The sequence below is a fragment of the Terrapene carolina genome, unplaced genomic scaffold (genome assembly GCF_002925995.2).
Source record: "Terrapene carolina triunguis isolate 2854851 unplaced genomic scaffold, T_m_triunguis-2.0 Scaffold838, whole genome shotgun sequence".
Classification (NCBI taxonomy): domain Eukaryota; kingdom Metazoa; phylum Chordata; order Testudines; family Emydidae; genus Terrapene; species Terrapene triunguis.
In genome coordinates, this window is record NW_020665189.1 from 6,744,676 (window position 1) to 6,766,775 (window position 22,100).

A 22,100-nucleotide genomic window follows, 5' to 3' on the forward strand; every position below is an offset into this window, starting at 1 on the left:
TCTTGCCCAGTAAAATAGGTTAATAGCACAGGTGACTACAGATTCATTACGCAACAGCCAAGATCGTCACATATTTTGTGCATAAGAAGTCAGTCAAATTAAGACCACATATAAAGTTGGTCTTCCCCAGCTCCTCCCTCCCAACCTCTTCATCTGAATAACCCTTGTATGTAGCCAGAATAAGTCTAGAAACAGATGTGCTTGCAGGTAGATGATGCATCAGCCTAGGTTTTTGTTTCTGATTTTTGCACATGCCCATTCTCCCTTTCCTTTTAAATGAGCTCATCACTAACCCAATTTCACTGTAGTACATTTAAGCGACACCATGTGTCTAGTAATATTACCACCGCCATATTTTTCCAAACATTTGTGCTAATTTTCTTTGCCTTACAGCTGCATCAGCAAAGGAGATCCTTGCCTTCACTTTTTAACAAAGTATACTTAAAGAGCAGTAGCAAATATTCTTTTATATAAATCTGAAGTACTAATGTCCAGCAAAAGTTAGTGAAGTCGTTTTTTTAGACAGAACATCAGTGTTCTCTCCAATCACATCATGCCACACACTTGAATGCAATCACAGTAGCTTCACATAGAAAGGTAATAGTTAGCTTCTTCAAACCTGAAGGCATGAGAAAAGTCACCTAGCTTAGACACAACCTAGATCATGTGAAATTAGTATATTTATTGTTCTTAATACATTAGGAAGGCTTCCACAATATGCCAATTTGTCAGCATAACTATATGGCAATGTCAGCTTCAGGGTTCAATCGTACACAAGGACAAATGGATATAAACTGGCCATCAACAAGTTTAGGCTTGAAATTAGATTAAGGTTTCTAACCATCAGAGGAGTAAAGTTCTGGAACAGCCTTCCAAGGGGAGAATTGGGGGCAAAAGACCTTGGCTATAGGACAGAGCTTAATAAGTTTATGGAGGAGATGTTCTGATGAGACTGCATATAATGGCATGTAGCTGATCTGCGACTGCTAGCAGCAAATATCTTCAATGGCCAGTGACGGGACACTAGAAAGGGAGGGCTCTGAGTTACTAAAGAGAATTCTTTCCCAGGTGTCTGGCTGGTGGATCTTGCCCACATGCTCAAGGTTCAACTGATCACCATATTTGGTGTTGAGAAGGAATTTTCCCCTAGGTCAGACTGTCAGAGACCCTGTTTTTTTCCCCCACCTTCCCCTGCAGCATGGGGCAGTGGTCTCTTGCAGGTTTAAACTGGAATAAATGGTGGATTCTCTGTAACTTGAACTCTTTAAATCATGATTGAGGACTTCAGTAACTCAGCCAGAAGTTAGGGACCTATTACAGGAGTGGGTGAGTGAAGTTCTGTTGCCTGCACTGTGCAGGAGGACAGACTAGAAATCGGTGTTGAGGGCCTTTTCTTGTGGCCACAGCCATATTGGCTGTGATTTTGGGGGGCAGGGGGAGCAGTGGCCCCTCTCCCAGGGCCGCCAGCAGAGGTTGGGCCCTGCCCCCTCCAGAGACACAAACTCTGGAGGTGCAGGCAGCTGGTGAATTCCCCACTTTCCCAGGGGTAGGGGTGGCAGGCTTTGGCCATGGGGCTCCGTCCCCAGGCTCACCACCGCTGCCATGGTCCCTGGGTCCTGCTGCCTCCCTGCCCACCTCCCCATTCAGGGCTTAATTTGTCCCAGGGCTTCCCGGAGCTGAGTAAGTCTGCTGTGAAAAGTGGTATTAACAAACATACAAATATCACTTTTCACAGCAGAAGCCTTACCAGGTAGCAAGCGCAACCAAAAAAGCAAAAGAAGAAGAAACAACCAACCACCCACCATCAACCAACCAACAACAAACCAACCAACCACAACCAACAACCAAACGAACAACAAGAAGCAAAGCACCTTATTTGTGTTTCTATTCTGTTTAGGTCCAGTAAAGAATAGAGAGAACTGTAAATTATTTATTACTGAGTCTGAAAAACCCTACATAAATAAATTACAATGATTTGGACATATTTATATTTATTTTTATATTATATTTTATATTTTTATATTGATTTGTTTTTCCTAAAGTTAATTCTTTTAGGGAAAATGGTCAGCGCGGCCACCAGCAAGAGTTGGTGGCCGCACTATGAGGCCACCAAAAATTTGTTGTGAGAATCCCCTGGACTAGATGATCATGATGGTCCCTGCTGACCTAAAAGTCTCAGTCTATGTACTTTTCTGGTGGATTCCTTTACCATAGCATCCAATTCTTCTGAAAAAAAATCAAGGTGTAGGGTGAAACAGAATTCTTGTGAGGACTTTTTGGTACCACTAGTGTTACTGGGAGAGAAATGCTGTTTTCCCCTTCCCAAATATACACCCTTTCAACTTTGCTGCAAAATACTTGTTATGGGAGAAACCAGTAGATGACACTGCTACTCATAGTCTTAATATTTTTTCTGAGCATGCAAGCAAGTTTTCACGCTTACAGGTAGTACTGTATTGTTAGTTTTGCAAGCAGCAGGAGCTTATTCTCTGCTTTTAACTAGAATCAATTCTGGAAGCACAGTGGACCCCTGGGATGTGGGCGGAGATTCCTGAAAGAAGGGACTACCTGCGTACCTAGAGACTACATGTCACTGATTTCTGAAACAGAAAGCCAACCTGCAATGTGCCAAACATCAACCACTACATGGCAGAAGGGCAACATGCTTCACGAAGAAAAAGAAAACTGCTTTATTGCATTTGTACAGTAACCCTCCTAAGCATTAGTTTAATACCACACTAGGTTTGCGTAATTCTCATCTGTGTTAACCGGTATCACCACCAACGTGATACTGGTAGAGAAGCAACACAACTGATCTGAAAGAAATCTGAAAGAATAACTGGTAACATTCATAAGAGTTACACAGGATATCAATTCTTTGCCATAACTCAACTTCTGAATATAGAATGCCATATTCTTGCAATGGCAGTATGAATTTTACAAAGATGACAGGCAAAAATCCTTCAAAAACAGAATTTTTTTTATCTAGCTAGTTGCTATGTCATACGTCACTTCAGGTATACTTTCATAGTGGCTCCTTAAGGAAAAAGGCAATTCAGTGCTTATGCTGGGTATATTTTTGTTAATCAAAATATTTAAAATAGTTAATTCCATTTTTAATTAGCTTGTATGATTTGTTTGCAAGTAATGCCTTCTGCAGGGGTTCTCAACAAAAATTTTGGTGGACTCAGTGTGGCCACCAACTCTTGCTGGTGGCTGCGCTGACCATTTTTCCTAAAATAACTAACTGTAGGAAAAACAAATAAATATGCATATACACATGTCCAAATTTGTGTAATTTATTTATGTAGGGTTTTTTCAGACTCAGTAATAAAAATATTTTACAGTTGTGTCTATTCTTTACTGGACCTAAACAAAACAGAAACACAAATCAGGCACTTTACATGTTCTTGTCTTTGTTGTTGTTGTTGTTGTTGTTGTTTTGCTTTTTTTGGTTGTGCTTTTTCTTCTTCTAATACTTGCTACCTGGTAAGTCTTCTGTTGTGAAAAGTGATATGGGTATGTTTGTTAATACCACTTTTCAGAGCAGAGTTACTCAGCCCCAGGAAGCCCTGGGACAAATTAAGTCCTGAATGGGGACGTGGGCAACGAGGCAGCAGGACCCAGGGACCATGGCAGGGGTAGTGAGCCTGGAATCACAGCCTGCCACCATGTAGACAGAGCCTGATGCCCTGTGGCCAAAGCCTGCCTCCCCTATCCCTGGGAAAGTGGGGAATTCACCAGCTGCCTGCACCTCCAGAGTCTGTATCTCCGGAGGGTGGCACAACCTCTGCTGGCGGCCCTGGGAGAGGGGCCACTGCTTTCTCCCCCCCCCCCCCCCCCCACCCCAGAGGCTGTGGCCGCAAGGAAAGGCTCTAGTGGCCGCATTTGAGAAACACTGGACTAGAGCAAACTTGGAAATACTTCCAGTATAATTTAATACACAACCAGCACGCTTTAATTTTCTTTATTATGGTCAATTAGTGTTCATATGTCTCTCTCACACCCAAACTTCTACTTGATGCCTCAATGAAGTCATAGCTCTGTTTAGAGCAGAACAGTTCGCCACAAAATGACAACTTCACTACAGGATCAAAGAGAATGAAGAGTTAGGGAAAGAAGGCACACAGCTTTGTTTAAACACAAAACACTTTATAATCAGGGTTACTGCTTTCTGAAGTGTGGAAAGAAATTTTTTGTTTTTAAGTCCTGCATTTGAGTTTTGCACCTTCCCTATCATTATGAAAGTCCTTTAAGGCCATCTTACATTAACATGAAAGGTTTTCCTTCTCTGCAGTCCATGCATTGAAGACATTTCCATGTCACTGTGTGGGGCTCAAAATGAATAGGCTGTTGTAACAGTTTAAAATGCACCTCACTGCATTATAGCTCCAAGTCACAGGGTAAAGGAATTTAAAAAAAGAGATAGCATACTCAAGGAAACAGAAGAGGAAAGTTAAAAACAAAATTATCCGGGTTAAAGCAGCCTTACCAAAAAATAGCCATGAAAATTCAGCAGCTCATTTACCCTGTATTATCAGTTATCATGGAAAATAAGTGGTAATTTTGTGTGCCCTAGGTGCGTACAGGTAGTCAAGAGTATAGTTTCTCTAAATCTGGTTGAATGTGTGAGCTCTTGATGAGAGACACTGACTGGTCAGCAACAGTGCAGGCAGACAGCTTTACAAGCTTCCCAAGAACACAGTTCTACCAGTGCATCTTAATTCTAAACATGCAACATCACTGTTGTTCAGGCCTGGACGTTCTGTTGCACAGATTCCCAGCAAAACTAATGTGAACTTCTATTCACAGAAGAAGAAGAAAAAAAAGCTTACTAGTGACTGAAGTGAACCATCAAACTCCTCACCACCTCAAACGTGATTTGAGCTCCAGCCTGAATGCAGAGCACACATTACCTCCACCCAATCCCCAGAAACAACAATCTGCAGTTTTGTTAAAATTGAGAAAAATATGATTTTGAAAGTGGGGAAAATCTAATTTGATTTTAAGGAAAACAAATTTCACACACTTGAAGATAAAGTTTTATTTTTTCAGAGATTTGTCATTCTTAATCATAAGTTTATTATTTTCTTTGTTACTTTGGAGATGTGAATATGGGGAAGTGAAGCTAACAATATCTAAGCAAAAATGTTTTCCTCCTTGTTCATTCTAAAGACAAAGAAGGAATGTAGTGGTATACAGCTCTAAAATGCCAGATAATTCACTTTACTGTACCAGTTGGTGCTAATCAGCATTCTCCTATTACTACTCAAACAGTATGTGCGCATTCCCTATTAAAGTTCTTTATGTGCAGGAAAATACAATACAAAATGAGCAAGAGCCAGCATTAAAAGACCCTTCACAATTCTAGCTGTACACTGCTTGAGGCTGTCTGAAGATAGCAAGCAAAATGTACTATAGAAAAAACATTACAAATCATTCTTACTCCTTGAATTGTATGGATGAAGTGTTCCTTACAGTTGATTTTTCCCCTCTATCAGTAGTTTAACAGGATCACAGTATGCACCATAATGCTTTAAAACAGAAAAGCTTCTGGAAAACCCAAACAAAAGGAACGTCACCAGGTGACGTCAGCCTATATACAGTTCTGTGTGGTCGCAGCGCATAAGCAAATCCATTCTTGTACCGTTTCCCTGAAAAGCTTTTCAGAAAATGCACTCATGCTACTACAGGAGCTTCTCTCAGCAATAAGCCACCCATCTGCCATCAACAAGTTAAGACTAAAAGAACCCACAGCCGCGGAAAAAGAACGTGAGCTTCAATTAAACCACTGAGCAGTCACAGGAGGAAGAAAAACAACAACAACTTATATTCAGCATTGATTACACAATTACAGACCTGTCACATGAAATCAAGCCAACGAATTTAAAAGGAGTATTTTGAGAGAGCATGGTGGATTCAGTCTTACACTAATATCGAAGGACACTAGAAAACAGTAAATTATTCAAAGGCTGTCTTACATTAGAGCCTTTTACAGACTCACCGCGTTGAGTCTAAAACTACGACTGAATGCAACCTCCAATGTACGCAAAAGAATGGGTAAGTTTACACATTTATATATACCTTTTATGATGAAAAACAGTTATGCTTCAGAAAAACAGATACTAAAAACAGATTTTCTGAACTGAAGCCTTTTAAAGGCTTGTTCACATTGTCACTTGTAATCTTCAATAATGTAGATAAAGATTTGTATCAAGGACAATATCTAAGTACTCTGTATTTAGTAAGTTAGTTCTTACATTCGAAAGTAGCTTTTTAGAGATGCATGAAAGTAATCTGCAGTGAAATCTTTCACCATAATGTTCTAAGTGTACATGATCTGATAAGAATATCCTATCTTGTTGTTTCCCTAAATTATATTCTGCAGGCTTACATTTCAAGTGGCCATTAGGGGCTCCTATGCTGGCAGCACTATATGCAATGAGTATGGTTTTAAAATTGCTGCCTGCCTTGGGCATGGCTTGTCCACCAAAATGTCGCTGTGAGAAGCTGCTCTTTTACTGTGACTCTCAGGGGTTTCACTCAGTGCCAAACACCACTGACAAGGGCTCTCTAGGTTTGTCACTGAGGCACAATTATATTTCTGAACTTGAAAGGGATCAATTTGCAAGCTTCAGTCAACTTACTTGGCTTCACTTAGATCATAATCAAATTGCAACAGTAAGAGAAGATTCTTTTCAAGGACTATATAAACTTAAGGAATTAATCCTAAATTCAAACAAAATCTTTTATTTGCCAAACACAACTTTTAGCCAACTGCTGAACCTGCAAAATTTGGACCTCTCTTTTAATCAGTTATCCTCTCTGCATCCTGAGTTGTTTTATGGACTTCGCAAACTGCAAACCTTGCATTTACGTTCCAACTCCCTGCGGACTATCCCAGTCCGCCTTTTCTGGGACTGTCGTAGTCTGGAGTTTCTGGATTTGAGCACAAATCGCTTGCGAAGTTTGGCTCGCAATGGATTTGCAGGATTAATCAAACTGAGGGAGCTTCACCTAGAGCACAACCAGCTGACAAAGATTAATTTTGCTCATTTCCTACGGCTAAGCAGTCTGCACACGCTCTTCTTGCAGTGGAACAAAATTAGCAACTTGACATGTGGGATGGAGTGGACCTGGGGCACCTTAGAAAAGCTAGATTTGACTGGAAATGAAATCAAAGCCATTGATTTGACAGTTTTTGAAACTATGCCTAATCTTAAAATACTCCTAATGGATAACAACAAGCTAACCACTCTGGATTCCAAGATCTTAAATTCACTTACATCCATAACTACAGTGGGCCTCTCCAGCAATCTGTGGGAATGCAGTCCAAAGATATGTGAATTAGCCACATGGCTGAGTGGTTTTCAAGGTCGGTGGGAGCACTCCATACTGTGCCACAGCCCAGACCACACCCAAGGAGAGGATATTCTAGATGCAGTTTACGGTTTTCAGCTTTGCTGGAATTTATCAACTATTGTTACATCCATGGTTACAAGTTACAGCTCTCCAACTACTGAGTATACAAAAAGAATAAGCTCATCAAATTTCCATATGGGAGACAAAGAAATTCCAACTACTGCAGGCATAGTCGTTACTACTGAAGAACATTTCACTGAACCAAACAATGCCATCTTCACTCAACGGGTAATTACAGGAACAATGGCTTTATTATTTTCTTTCTTTTTTATCATTTTTATAGTGTTCATCTCCAGAAAATGCTGCCCTCCCACATTAAGAAGAATTAGGCAGTGTTCAATGATTCAAAACCATAGACAACTCCGATCCCAAACACGGCTACATATGTCAAACATGTCAGACCAAGGACCATATAACGAATATGAACCCACCCATGAAGGACCTTTCATCATCATTAATGGCTATGGACAGTGCAAGTGTCAGCAGCTGCCATATAAAGAATGTGAAGTATAATATCTACAAGTCATCAAAAATTAAACCAGATAAGTAACCTATTTTAAAATTGATGGGGACCTACATATGATTCTAATTTTTACAAATGTTGACATAAACCCTAATTTTCCAAACTATTTAATGGAAGCATTGTTTTTGAAGTGGTGCAGTATTTTAGAGGTTTTTTTTTTTTTAAATAAAACCATATTTTCAGTGTTAAAGCAATGATTACATTAAATTTGCACTCAATGTTTGAAAGTCAAAAAGATGCTCACCTCAAAACATGTAAAATGTTTCACGTTATGTAATTATATGACTATGTGTAAACATTTATACTTAAGTCTCCATAGTCTACTTTTTCTAATGAAAATAGTCTGGATGAAAGGAATCTAGATAGATGTACAGAGATCTGTGAGGGAACATGCATTACATTTGTTCCATTGTAGCTATGTGATCACAAACATTCCAGTTGGCTCGGTTCACTTTTCAAGGTAGACTTACAGGAAGATTTTCCTTCTGTGATAATCTGACTCTAAAATCTACAATCAGAGAAGAATGGGAAAGGGATTTTTCAAGTGTATTGGAGACTGGTGATTTTAAATACTGTTTTCCTACCTCCATATCGATAGTCAGCCTTGCCTAAATGTAACTTTGCTAAAGCTCACAGCAAATTTGCAACACAGCAGTTTTATACAGTTACAAACTGACTCTCCAAATGCTTACAAAGTACTCAAGTGCGGCTCGATACAATGCAATCAATTCTAAGTATTAAATGTGTTTAACTCTTATTAGACCTCTGGTTTGACTTGATAATTGGCATAGCTTTTCAAATAATTTAGGCAAATTATTTGGGACTATGAATGAAGGGTATTTCAACAGCTTCTCATGTGTAAATACCCTGAATGCAAATTTTAATTAAAAGTAAATATCAATTTTGGGGTAAAAAGGGACTAGGGAGGGAAGAAGCCTCTCCTCTCCTCCCCACAGCAGTTTCTTCATCTTGCCTAGAAGCTATTTTCATGCACTAACGCGACTGGTTTCTCTGGAGACAGAATTAGCCCCTGCAATATAAGCTTTCATTTATCCTATTCTTGTGAAACCCCCAATCTTCCCAAAGTCAAAGTAGTTAAACTTTTTTATTTAATTGTTCAGTTGATAAATTATAATTAGCTTAGAAAGTATTTAATTGAAAAATGTTTCATTTTATACTTCAGTGATATGAGATTGAATTTAAGGTCGTATGCTATTTGCATTTTTTTTTAAATAAAATTACTCACCTTGGAAACTCATTTTCTTTTATCCAGAAGTAGCATGTGCTATAAACACTATTATGAAATTACATGTAAATATTTGGAGATCTATGCAGCCACAGTGGTATCAGACACCACAAATAAATATAAAATTACAATATTTTTAAGAAAATTGCTCAAATATTGTAAACTTTAACCAAAGTTACTAGACCGGGGGGGGGGGGGGGGAAAGAGAAGAGGAGGGAGGGGATTTATATATATAAATATGTATATATATTTAAAATGTGTTCTGTGTCAAATGCTGCAGCGTTCGACAATTGGCAGCAGCACACAACCGGAGAAAACAATTCCTCAGTGTTGACATACCTTGAATAAATCAGTAATTGCAGTATGTTAATTATGTGTTGTACCAAACTTCTAAAAACTTTTACAACAGATAGTCACTGCACAAGTCTGCTTGCTTATCACTCAGCATTATGTTTACACACACACACACACACACACACACACACACACACACGTGTATGCATTTAGGGTACAATTATACAACATTGTGATGTTTTATTGTGAAAGGAATAGGTCTCAGATAAATACATGGGGCTTCAGATAATATTTTTCATAAATATTTTTGAATTACTCTTATGCTATCCACATGCTTCCTATCCCCTTTATGTTACATGAAACTGCAGTGTCACAAATTAGCAAGAAAAAAAATATATACATTTTCTTATTCTCCATGATTTTGTATTCTATTAAGGCAAGTGCATTCAGTAAAGACTAGTTTCCTATAATTTTTTTAATGAACCCATTTGCTGTTAGAATCCAAATATAGACTGATTATCTTGCATTACAACTATCCCAACTACTTTCAGCCATATAGAGTACCTTCTATGCAGACAGAGGAAGTGGTAGGAGGAGGAAGAGAAGGGGGATGTTCACATCATTAAATCCCACATGCAGTGAGAGGCCAGATCAAAGTTGAAAAAGTAGATTTACTGGCACCAAGTATATTGAACTACTTGTGATTAAATAAATCTTTTATCTTATTAAAATATTAAGTGTTCATGGCCCTTCGTTTACATCAAAGCTTCAGTCTTTCCCTCCGATATGTGAGCGGGCATCATTTCATATCTTGTTAAAAATCTGTGCATGTCTGTGAAAGCACAATAGCTTTACTAGCTATACTGGTGTAAATTATTGGGTATTAGCGGGCAGGATCAAGCCCTTGAAGCGCTAGCTTTCAGAAAAGTCTTTGCAAGTGCACCCTTAGGTGCAAACAGATGTGCTCAGGAATTAGAATCATTCCAGAAATGGTGGGTAGTCAAATGCTTTTGCTATGGTATCCCCACGCAGGAAGGCAGGGCTAATTTCTGCTGCACCCAGCCCCTAACACAAGCGTATGTCCTCTCCTTATCCAATAAGATCCTACTGTTGTAGCATGGTCCAAAAGTAACTTGAAATACTTCACTCCAGTGTGGCGAGGGAAGTAGTGGGTGGGGCTATGGCTGTCATGCTACCCCTAGGAGTATGTGGCTGTGTTGCATTTGCAATCCTACACAAGAGCCATTATTAGCAGTCATTTTTAGCATAGTTTACAGTCATGATTAAGGAAGGCTACCAGGCTTCCAGCCTACCTTGTCAACAGGGCTATGTCTAAACCCATTCCCCTTGTTTGCCATGCTCCAAAAACCAACAGAACACTGCCCCCAACCATTAGTAACCATTATCCTCTCTAGAATTTCAGCACTCTCCCCTCCCTCAGACCTCCAGGAATCAGTTTTCAGCCAATGCACCCACCCTCCTTTTGAACCAGTACTCTAGGCTCAGCCTTGGCTACAGATGGTAAAGCAGTAAGGCACACACACAATCTAATGCCATGTAAGCTGTGGAGGCAAGATAAGATTTAACAGCCTCTGCATGACCCATCTTAAACAAAGTTGATCTCCCAACTGCCTCAGAACATAATTGCCACTCCCTAGCAGCATTTAGCCTTTAACTTGAGAAGTCAACATCCAATATTCAGTGAACGACTATTGGACGTTCACACATTAGACCCAAGCAGTGAATATTACACCTCTACCCCAATAGAACGCTGTCCTCGGGAGCCAAAAAAATCTTACTGTGTTATAGGTGAAACCGCGTTATATCAAACTTGCTTTGATCTGCCGGAGTGCGCAGCGCCCCCCCCCGAGCACTGCTTTACCGCGTTAAATCCAAATTCGTGTTATATTGGGTCGCGTTATATCAGGGTAGAGGTGTACATCCAATGTAGCATGCATCATATAATCTAGATGATGTCAAATGCTGGCAATGAAAATTTAACCAGGTTTCTCTAATAGTAAGCAGGAAGAAGCGAGCTATGCCAGTGTCCTATGCAAGAACTCATTAGAAGGAGCAATTCCAAGTGACTTTTTAAAATTGTTTTCCATTCTCAATTGTTTGTGTCTCCATCACCACAATAATTTTCTTTCATTTGGCAAACACTTATTTCTTGTGTTTCTTAGTGAGCGCAAGCCAAGGTGGTTGGTTTAACTTGCGTTCCAGTAGCAGGACTAATGACCACAATCTACGTTCCATCTTTTGGTTACTGAGTCTACGTTCAGATGCACTGCACACAGTCACAGCTCCTATCCAGTTTACTTGGAATTCTGGGCGCTTAGCACTTTTACACACACAATTAACATGAGTAGACAGTTTAAGAATTGCTTGTCATTCTCCAGAGCATTCTCTTAAGACCACTCACCCTCTGCTCCATTCTCCACCCAATTTGCTCAAAACCCCCCCCCCCAATCCCCCACACCTTCAGTCTCAGTAATATTTGAACCCAACACCTGGAACCAGTTTAAATCATAGTACTTGAGTGGACCAGAAATAAGGAAGAACAAGCTCTCCCATCTCTAGTAATTTCTCTGCAATGATGGATTTTTTCCCACTTATTTTTAACTTTGAAGAACTGCCTGATAAGGCATTGGGTGAGTCAAGTCTTGTTCCTGTACTACTTGATAGTGCTCAATCAACAGGAGGTTAACACTTATCAGATGCAAGGCTACCCGGGCCCACAACCATTGGGGGAATTAAGCTAGTTTTCAGTGACAAACTAGTTTATGTGAAAATCCAAGTGTTTGTGTCCACATCGAGCTACAGCCCTTTGAAGACAGTCACCTATTGCCAACACTTGAGAGCAGAAGTATCAGCTTGCTTTTTAAAGACAGAAATCTGCACTAACACTTGTCTCCTAATGTGCCTAAATTAATTTTTGTACTAGTTTAATGAAATGAAAGTTGATTGAATTTTGTAATTTGAGTAGTTTAAAACTCATGTGTTTCGATTAATGTAATCAATTAGGAAAACTAGATTTCATCTTCCACAAAAGTGGATTTCCACACAATAATGACGCTTCAGAGAGAGATGGAATCTTCCTTCTCCCACAGATAAAACAAAATCCAGTGAGGTTTATTAGTAGTGCCAATTCATTCATGTCAATTCCCCTTTCCACAACTAGAACTGAGGTTTATCCATAAACTGAAGCTGTCAGTTTTTTCTTTTAAACAATCATCCACTGACTGCTAGTGGTACAGTTAAAGGCCATTGTGTAGTTAAGTTGGGAATCATGCATTTCATATTTTGTATTAAACACCTTTTTTAGAGAGAAGTACTAGGGAAAGGTACTAGGATCTAATCAAATCATATCTACTATCTAAGATAGATAAACTCATACTACCTAATAAGGTCAAAACAACAAGCTTTCAGATCTGTGAAGCAAGCATATGAAAGGCTCCATCTCCTACACTTTCAACTAAATTCTTTCATGATGGTAAAAAAAACACCACACAGATTTTAAAACATTAGTGAACTTTTTCTACCAACATTGAGACCAGAGATTAAAAAGCAGAGTCCCAAATGCATTGTATTCAAGTCATGTTTAAGAGCCATTTTCTGGCGGGGGTGAAAATACAAAATGGAGTAAATTGAAGTGCAGTGTACAGAAAGATTTTGTTATTAAAACTGTGTATATCGTAAAACTGAATTTGCCTCTTTTTTCCTGGCTTCTCAAACATTAATATCTAGAAATGTCCAGTTTTATGGCAATGTAAAATTAGTAGTCATACCAACTGTGTTCGAAAGAGTCACACCACTTCAAAGCAAACTGCTTAGAAATCTCAATAGTGATGTTTCGGTCAGTCTGTTTACTATACGCCAATATGTTGCTTTAAATTACACTTTATGGACTGAAAAAGTCTGAGTATCTGAACTCTTCATGCAGACTGATTCTTTATTGAGTCTAGAAAGTTTCTTGCAGAGGGAATATGAGTTATTGCTCATGAAAGGTGACAGATTAATGGCTCTGGAGACTGAACCCTTTGTACTCATCTATTTAATGTACAGCAATACCTTCCACACATCACTGACAGTATGCCTCAACCACGACCTTGGAGTAGCCATTAACAAGGTTGAGAGAATAGTTCCTTCCCTATTCTTGTTCAGTCCTTGGACTCTCTCCTGCCACAATCAACAATCAATGGTGCCAATTGGGGTGGTGGGTAATTCAGACAGGGCCTTATAAACTCAATAAGGACAAGCAACCCAAATCATTTAAAGATAGTATGTGTTGGTGGTTTGGTCTCAACTTTGAATTATCACCAAACACAACCAGATATGAGCTGGTGACCTCAAAGAAAAAGTTCCATAGCCCATTATCACTGTCTTGAGTTATCCAGTCCAGTTCTCAGTACAGGCTACTTGTAGTGATATTCTCAAACACTGATTATTAAATCAACAAAGATGCTTTTCTTTCATCGTTTAAAGAGATTCAGAGTTGGAGGATGTTAACTTATGTACTTTTAAAGAAATTTTAGTCTCAATAACTAAATCAAGCAAACTTAAAATGACAGATAAAGTTTACTTAATTTGCAAACAAAATCTAAATAGTTTAATTGTAGCTACATTTACGATAGGAGAACATTTCCTTAAAGAAAGGTTTGTATATGCAAAACAATGAATAAAATAACTACTTTTTAAAAATGCAGAATATCAAAATGTTTACTATAGCTCGTTAACAACCCCCTAAATTCCTTTCAGCCTTCAAAAAACTGCATAACGTTTAATCTAAATCAATAAAGATATATAAATGGGATACTTAGACTTTTCCATTTAAGTCCTCCTATATGCAATTAGTAACAATTAAGAAACGTTATGCACAATATGATTAATGCTGTTCATAGTAATTTTGACAAGAATACTGCAGAACACCGAATCTCTGGCCAGAAATCCTTGACTAACACCTTAAAAAGAGAACTGCAAAAGTGATTTGAAAATTGAGGCAAGTCTGATAATGTGCTGAAATACCCCAACAAACAGGAGGTGGGGTACATTCAACACAAATCTTCCTTAACATTAAAAGCTCCTTCCCCAGGCCTTTAACACCACTTAAAATATGCACAGAATACACTGTTAGATGAATTCATCACAAAAATAACTTACTTGGGGCATTAAGCACATATTTTTACAATTAAAGGCAACCTTCAATATTGTGGAAGGGTAGGGAAAGCTACAAATAACTACTTGTGGCCTCTTCTATTCTTTCTGATGTATAAAAATCTAAAAACTGAAGCTTTCTCCTGCCTTAGCCTTCCAGACAGGACCCGAGTTTTCCATGTAAACAGAGATGACTTGAGAACTACTGAAGTGATATTGCAAGAGAGAAAAAAAAAGTGAAAGTTGAGCAATTAAAACAAGGCAGTTTTGCAGAGACAAAGTGGATGAAATATCTTTTATTGAACCAACTTCTGTTGGTGAGAGAGAGAGACGCTTTCGGGCTCCAAAGAGTTGCTCTTCTTCTGAACAAAAAGAATAGGATATGACCTCACCTACCATGTGTGTCTCATGTTCTGGCACCAGCATAGCTTCAACACTGCAAACAAAGGCGTTTTAGTTGGACTATTTAATAATTAAATTAATAATTAAAGTTAATTAGCATTTTGGAAAAATGACCCTTCATTCACATCTTGAGCCTTCCAGTAGATCTGTCAGCAAAACCAGCTGACATTCCTGAATACCAAAATTTTTTATAAAAACTTTCAGGCCCTCTTTATATAGCATACAGAAGCACCAATGAGTACACTCCCATTTAAAAAAATTCTTTGTAGGTCACTTTTAAATCAGTTCAAGTTTGCTTTGACCTTAACTTTTCAGGCATTTTTCTTCACATGCATTTTACTAATTGAGTACTTAGGATACTTTTTCAAAGTCAACAACTAAAGAAAAACTGTTTTCCTCCCCACATTTTCCATCCTATAAGCTAGGATCAACATACTCACTTGGTCATGTAGGACATGTGCAATTGTTTTATACCAATTCAATGCAGCTTAGTCTTCTAAAAGAAGTCAGCAAGTAAGAGTTCATTCATCAAGAAGGATCATAAACACTGAAAAGGTCATAATTCTTTACAGGCAAGAACTATTAATTCTGTATTATAAATCAAGAATATAAATCTGAGAAGTCCAACCTAATTACTCAGAGTCTGAACTTCAATTGTTACAACTGCTATACTATTTTAAAACTAAGTGTATTGAGGATTCTCTCTCAGCTTGAGCACACAGCCTTCTAATAAAAGGTACAGGTCCCTTACATTTGGTAAGTGGCAAAGGTGGGCCAATACTTTCCAGATACTTTAGGAGTCTGCAGATTTTCCTTCACATCTAAAGTTCTATTTGGACTATTTTAAGACTAAGATTTAAGATAAGGAATATGCCAAAATAATGATATAGATAAGATGGAGGGATGTATTTCCTGAGGAAGAAGGCAGGTATAGTTCTAAGGCACACCTTACGATGATTAAAAAAGACCAAGAGTGGACAGAAAAGGGTTGCTAATTCACTCACCCTATGGATAGTCTTCATCATTACTAGCAACAGTCTTTAGATTTCAGAACTCTAAGAAGATGGTAGCCACAATAGGCTTAAAGGGTGGCAGGTAGAGAAAAGCACACCTCGTTTAAAATTAAGGCTCTGAGGAACATATAGCTCTGGGCTGTTCAGGGTATATCTACACTACAATTAAAAACCCACAACTGGCCTGTGTCAGCTGATTCAGGGTAAGGGGTGGTTTAATTGCAGTGTAAAAGTTCTCTCTTGCTGGAGCCTGGTCTCTGGGACACTGCAATTAAAACAGCCCTTTGGCCCAAATCAGCTGCCATGGGCGTTTAATTGCAATGTAGACATACCCAAATTGGCAGTACAGCAGCAGTGAATCCTGGAAATAAGGGGATGGTGACCTTGATAAAATTGTCAGTCTCATTCACCTAGGCTCAAAACCAACACCAAGCCCGAGAGCGTCAGGAAGGCTATAGCCAGGCATATGAATAGGCTAGACTGCAGAGAGCATATGCTGAACAAGATGTGGCAGGTCTTTCATCTTTGACCTGACAAGCATAGACGCACCATAGTCTGCAAAAGCATGACCATGACGTTCTCCTTTTATGAGTTACTTTTATACCAACTCAGTGTTTATAACCATCATCTCTTTTTAACAGGTATTTCCACACAAATTTTCTAGGTCAGAGTTTCTCCCTGAGATACTGAGATGCTAAATAGGAAATGTCCTGCTCCCAAGAAACCCTGTCTGTTTGCATAAGATTAACACACCAGGTTTGAGAGGAAAGTCTGAGGTCATTTGGATGATCTCTCACTTTTAAGATGACCTTTAGGTTCATGGAGAAGATGGAGAACAGCCATGCTGAAGGCATCCATAGTCAAACTGAACTGGATACCAAAGGTAATAACCCCTTGTCTTTTGTATGGGCACAGGAAATAAGATGCTTAAACCCAACTGCCTCCACCTGTTGGGAAGCAAACTAGAATACCCTCAGAAGAAGGGTCCATTTCTCCCAGATGGATGAATTATTTGCTCAAGTCACCTGCAAAGGTCTATATCCTTGCAATTTGCGAAGTAATTAATTAGTAATTGAGAGCTTTATTTTCAAGCCCTCAGTTTGAAATTCAGGCTTCTATTGTTTTTGGACACACCTTGCTTAATTTCACTGGAGACAAGTAGATAGCTGCCTTCCATCCTGTCTGGGAGAAAACCAGTTTCTCTGTGTGTTCATTCACACACTTTAAAGCATAATACCAGTGAGTATCCACAATTCCTCATATAGTGTTAATACAAGCATTTTAAAATAATATTGATCTGTGTCCCATCAGCTTTCATAAAAGACCTGACTTGATACGCTTTTGTAACACAGTAATATTGCATATCAGTTGATTCATTTACTTATTTAAGGTTCAGACCCCTGTATTTAAGAGACTCTCTCTCCAACTCTCCAAGTTAATGTCTTCGTTTACCTTTTATGTAAATGTGCCTTCATTGTCTCTGCCTGACTATCAGGCTAGTCAGACTAACAAGTACATATTCCTTTGTCTAAGGCTGATTGGGCTTCTGCATGACTTCAAAAACACATTTTAAAGAACATAATTCTAGCACATACTAAAAATTATGGGTATACAGCCTGTGCATACCTCACACAAGAATATTATGATCAGTGTTAGTTTTCCAATGACATATTACATGCCACTCTTTGGGTATATCTCATGACAACAGCATGTTAGGTTTGGTGAATATGTCAGGCCTAACAAAAGTTGCTGACACAGTAGCAAACCACCAGCGTGCCTCTGAATTACAGCCAGTTGCTTGCTAATATGGAGAATGAAGACAGACTGACCCATCCGGGAAAAAATTGTTGATATGCCTGTTTTACAGTTAACCACTATCTTTGAATTTCAAACTCGAGAAGTCTAGATTAAACAAAGAAATGGTCAGTGAATTCTGAAGTCTTTCTAGATTCTTATTTCCTCTTTTTCATGATAGCCCAATAGACTGCATAAGGTGATCAAAAAGTTGTTGACCTGAAGACAAAGATGGTGGAAGCCAACAGATCTCCATGAAAGATGTGAGCTGTTAGAACTAAAACTGCTTAAATCGTCCTAACTAGCACAGCACCCAGCCCTCGCACTAAGGATTTCTGAACTTCTATGTAACAGTTGAAGATAACACATTCATGTTTCCTCATTCATTTAGATGCTTCCTTTCATAATATCCAGGTAATACCTAATAGATTCTCTAAACATATCAGGCAGTTGTGAGTAAGCAGCTGACTGGAATTTTGTCAGCCATTAGTGATGTCTACTTTACTGGCACACTGCTCTCAGTAAGCACATGTCCAGGTGCACAAGAAGCATATTACATGCTAGATTTAAATGAACCAATACTAGCAGATTAGATATTCAATGTATAAGGGAAATCTACTCAACTATGTAGAAAGTAAAAATAATATATTACACCTCACTATTGGTCCAAAAATGGCAATGCTGGACAACTATTTCACAGAGAACTACTGCATAGCACAAATATTAGTTTACTTGGTGAAGCTAACAAATGCTTACCGGACACAGCAATCATATTTCTCTTTCAATATTTGACATCAACTACATTCAGTTAAATTCTTTTTTCAGTAACTCCACTGACTTTGGATTTATGCCATTATAATAGAAAGCAGAGCTTATCCCCTACTTTGTAAGTAGTCACGACAGTGCCTACTTCTTCACACACTACAAAAGAACCTTATTACAAGGCTTTATTTGCAGCTCTTTTCTTGTACTGGTATACGTTCATTAATGGCTTCACTGTTTGAGATCTAGAGTAGAGCTGCTGTGCTATTGTTAAAAGTTGTAGATTATGCCTGTCAGTTTTATTTAAGTTAACACAGTTTTAGTTTCTCCTTCCTATTTGAAATGGGGGGAAAACAGGACAGTTCTGTTTTAAATTTCATAATTGCTAGAAAGACATAGAAAATAGTGTCAGTTTAATATTTGGTGCATTTATCAGTCTACTGTAGAATTTAAGTCTTTTCTTTACAAACCCCTTTCTACAGGTTTATTAGTCATTAGTTCACATTTCTGCTACTTACCTGTATCAGATTTCTTAGTGCAAACTATTCCACTTACCAAATTTTCACAATTAAGAAAGCAAATTCTCCATCTCTCCCAAACCCACTATTCAGGAACCCTGTTCACCACCCTCCCTCTTCTCCTCATACAAGTTTCTATGGGGAGCTCAACTTATCTTATCCCTTCCTCTCTTTCAGGGTTTCTAAATACTAAGGACTCTAGATGAGGCTGGTACAGTACAGACCCATTTACGCGCGGATGTCGGGAGTCAAGCCATCACAACAGTGTGTTAATGGACTGCGGGTTAAGAGGGCCATTCTGAAATATCTTAAGATATCTATATATATACACACACACACACACGTATAATTAGCTAGGATTACGTATGTATTCACAGCGTCCCAAATACTGCAGGCCTATCTGTTAACGGCGCTTTGCAAGAATATAAAGTCAAATGTGTAATCTAATAAAAACATTACTACTACTACTATTACTACAACACAGGGGTGAAAGTAACTCAGGACACTTACCGGTACGGTACGGGGCGGCTCTGGCGCCCAGAAGTGGTGGGGCCTCGGGCAGAAGGGGCAGGGCTAAGGGTCAGCATCCCCCAGCCAGCCCTTCCTGGCCGCCTGGTCCATGCCGCCCCGGGTTCCAGTGGCGATTTAAAGGGCCCGGGGCTCAGGACGCCGCTGCTATGCCCTTTTAAAATCACCAGCCCCGGGGCAGCTGCTCCCTTTGCCCTCCCTTCCCGCCTGCGGCCGAGGGGGGGCAAAAAGGCAGGGACCTTAAAGAGATGAAGGGTCCTTTGCCGCAGCAGCGCTTTAACGTTGCTGCGCGCGCGCACACACCCCCACCGTCTTCCCCCTGTCGGCGGTAAAGACATACAACACGTTTCCGCTCCGCACTTCCTGTTGATTTCTGTGTCAATGAGCTAATGAGCAAATCTGTAGCACTACATAGCAAGTTCCTGTACCGCGTGTTAACGAGTCTTGCGTGTTAAATAGGTAGCACTGGGAGGCATGGCGCTACCATGCATGAAGCGGATTCACGTGTAAACGGGTCTGTACTGTAATTTATTTGATTTGTTTCATGCTTGCTGGAAACTTGTTTTAAATTGGAGTGACATACTTTTTTTAATTTATGTTGCAAATTAAAAAAAACAATCTAGTTTCTGGCCTTAAATGACCAGTTATTTATTCCACTGTAGCAAGGTGAGGGAAGATTGGTAATGAAACCAAAATTAACTGGGAAATACATCAGAAACAGTGAGTCCTAGATTTTAAACAGCATAACTTGATACTAGCAGTGAATAAACAGTAAAAGCTCAGCAAAATAAGAGTTTTCATAATTCAAGGAAGGAATTTTCAGAAGAGACTTATTACTCAAACAATTGCCAGGCTCCACTGTTCCATACTTATGCTTTGTTATAAACATCGGCTAAGATGAGGACAAAATTATGTTGAAAGCAAAAAGACTTAAGTATAGCATTTTTACCACTATGCATTTGGAAATTGCATCTTCCCACCCAACAACTAAACACTTTAGGCTCCCAGCACCAATGTACTAGCTATTTGTGTCAATAGTTCTGGACTCTACACCATAATGTTAAATGGAATAAAATCAGCATTTCTTGCTTATTCTTCAATAAGATTGCTTCCACATGCATCTCTCTCAGCAAAAATGTGCTAACGAAATAAAACTAGGTCCAGGCCAATTTCCAATTAGAACTCAGTAATCATGGACAGCCTTGTAGAAGCAGTATGTTGTCACTGACAGGAAGTGCTTTAAGTAGCTCAGAATCACTCCAAGTCTAATTAAAGCATTTATATTCCCTCAAGACCCTAATGGGTAACCCACAGAAGACTAGACTAGAAGGGTGAAGCCTCAAAGATATAGAGGCACTGCAGACAAAACACAAAATAAAATAAACCAAAAATCAAAGTTCAAAATCTAGGATTTTTATTTTAAATCAGATGTTTACACATTTTGCTAAAATAAACCAATTCAAAATTAAGTCTGAAATTATGAGAGCCAAAGTCCTAAATTTACTATGATGTATTAAAATGATTAAAGAAAATCAAATCGTGCATGTTTGCTGCTGACATTTTAAAGAAAGTCATACCCTGAAACTGGCGAAATTTATTGGATAAGCACATGGAACCAGAATTTGGCAACAGCAACCTCTTCTGTAGGCAACTCCTAATATACTCTTAATTTCAGTTTATTCAACTAGTTCAGTTCATTCAAAATTAAGAAATGGATTGGGAGCCGAAAAAGCAGAAAAGCTTGTTTTTCCTCTTCTAATCTATGACTAAAAATGAGGTGGGAGGAAATGAGATCTACTGGATCTAAAATCTTGAAGGATGTCATGGACAGAAATAAGCAGTTCAATTCACCAACTACAGAAAATACTTCCTATGTTTAATAAAGCAGATTCAAATACTAAATATATTTTGATAACACTCTTATCCAGCAAGTTTAAAACAAATTTAAAATGTTGGGTTTTACATTTAGTTAAATTTCAATTTCCATCCAAACGCAGCTTCATACAAATAGAGTAAAAAAATTAAATGATTTAATAGGAAATGCATTATCCACTATTTTGTAACAAATGTAAAAATTAAAACTCTGAATAAATGTATGTTAAGCTATATAATTGCTTAAATAAATGTGTATTGATTAGTGTATCCTCCTGATTATCAAAAAGTAGTACCATATTTACTAATATTATTTAATGTAAAAGCTAATTTAATTTCAAAACATGTTTTAATAGTTACCAACCAATGAGAATCTACATCTCTTTAGGAAAAGAATTAAAGTACAAATGCAAAACAAAATTAAATTTTCTTTAAGTCAAGGTTTCCTATCTGCTAATTTATATCAAAGTGATTTAAATCAATCCATCATGTACAGAAGTTGAAGTCGAAATGGCAAGATCCTCAGGGATATGGATGCCCCACTTCAGAAAGGCTAGAATGATTTTCAGAAA

At 38.5% G+C, this 22,100-nt stretch overlaps 2 protein-coding genes across 2 annotated transcripts in view; one reads left to right on the forward strand and one right to left on the reverse strand.

Annotated features, from left to right (window-relative positions):
- CTNNA1 (catenin alpha 1) overlaps window positions 1-22,100 on the reverse strand; it is a 207,794-nt gene that overhangs the window by 92,601 nt on the left and 93,093 nt on the right. The gene's annotated exons all lie outside the window — the stretch shown is intronic.
- On the forward strand, window positions 6,031-7,935 carry LRRTM2 (leucine rich repeat transmembrane neuronal 2). The gene is made up of 2 exons (XM_024206164.1): window positions 6,031-6,060; window positions 6,817-7,935. The coding sequence occupies exons 1-2, from the start codon at window positions 6,031-6,033 to the stop codon at window positions 7,933-7,935; spliced, it is 1,149 nt and encodes a 382-aa protein (XP_024061932.1).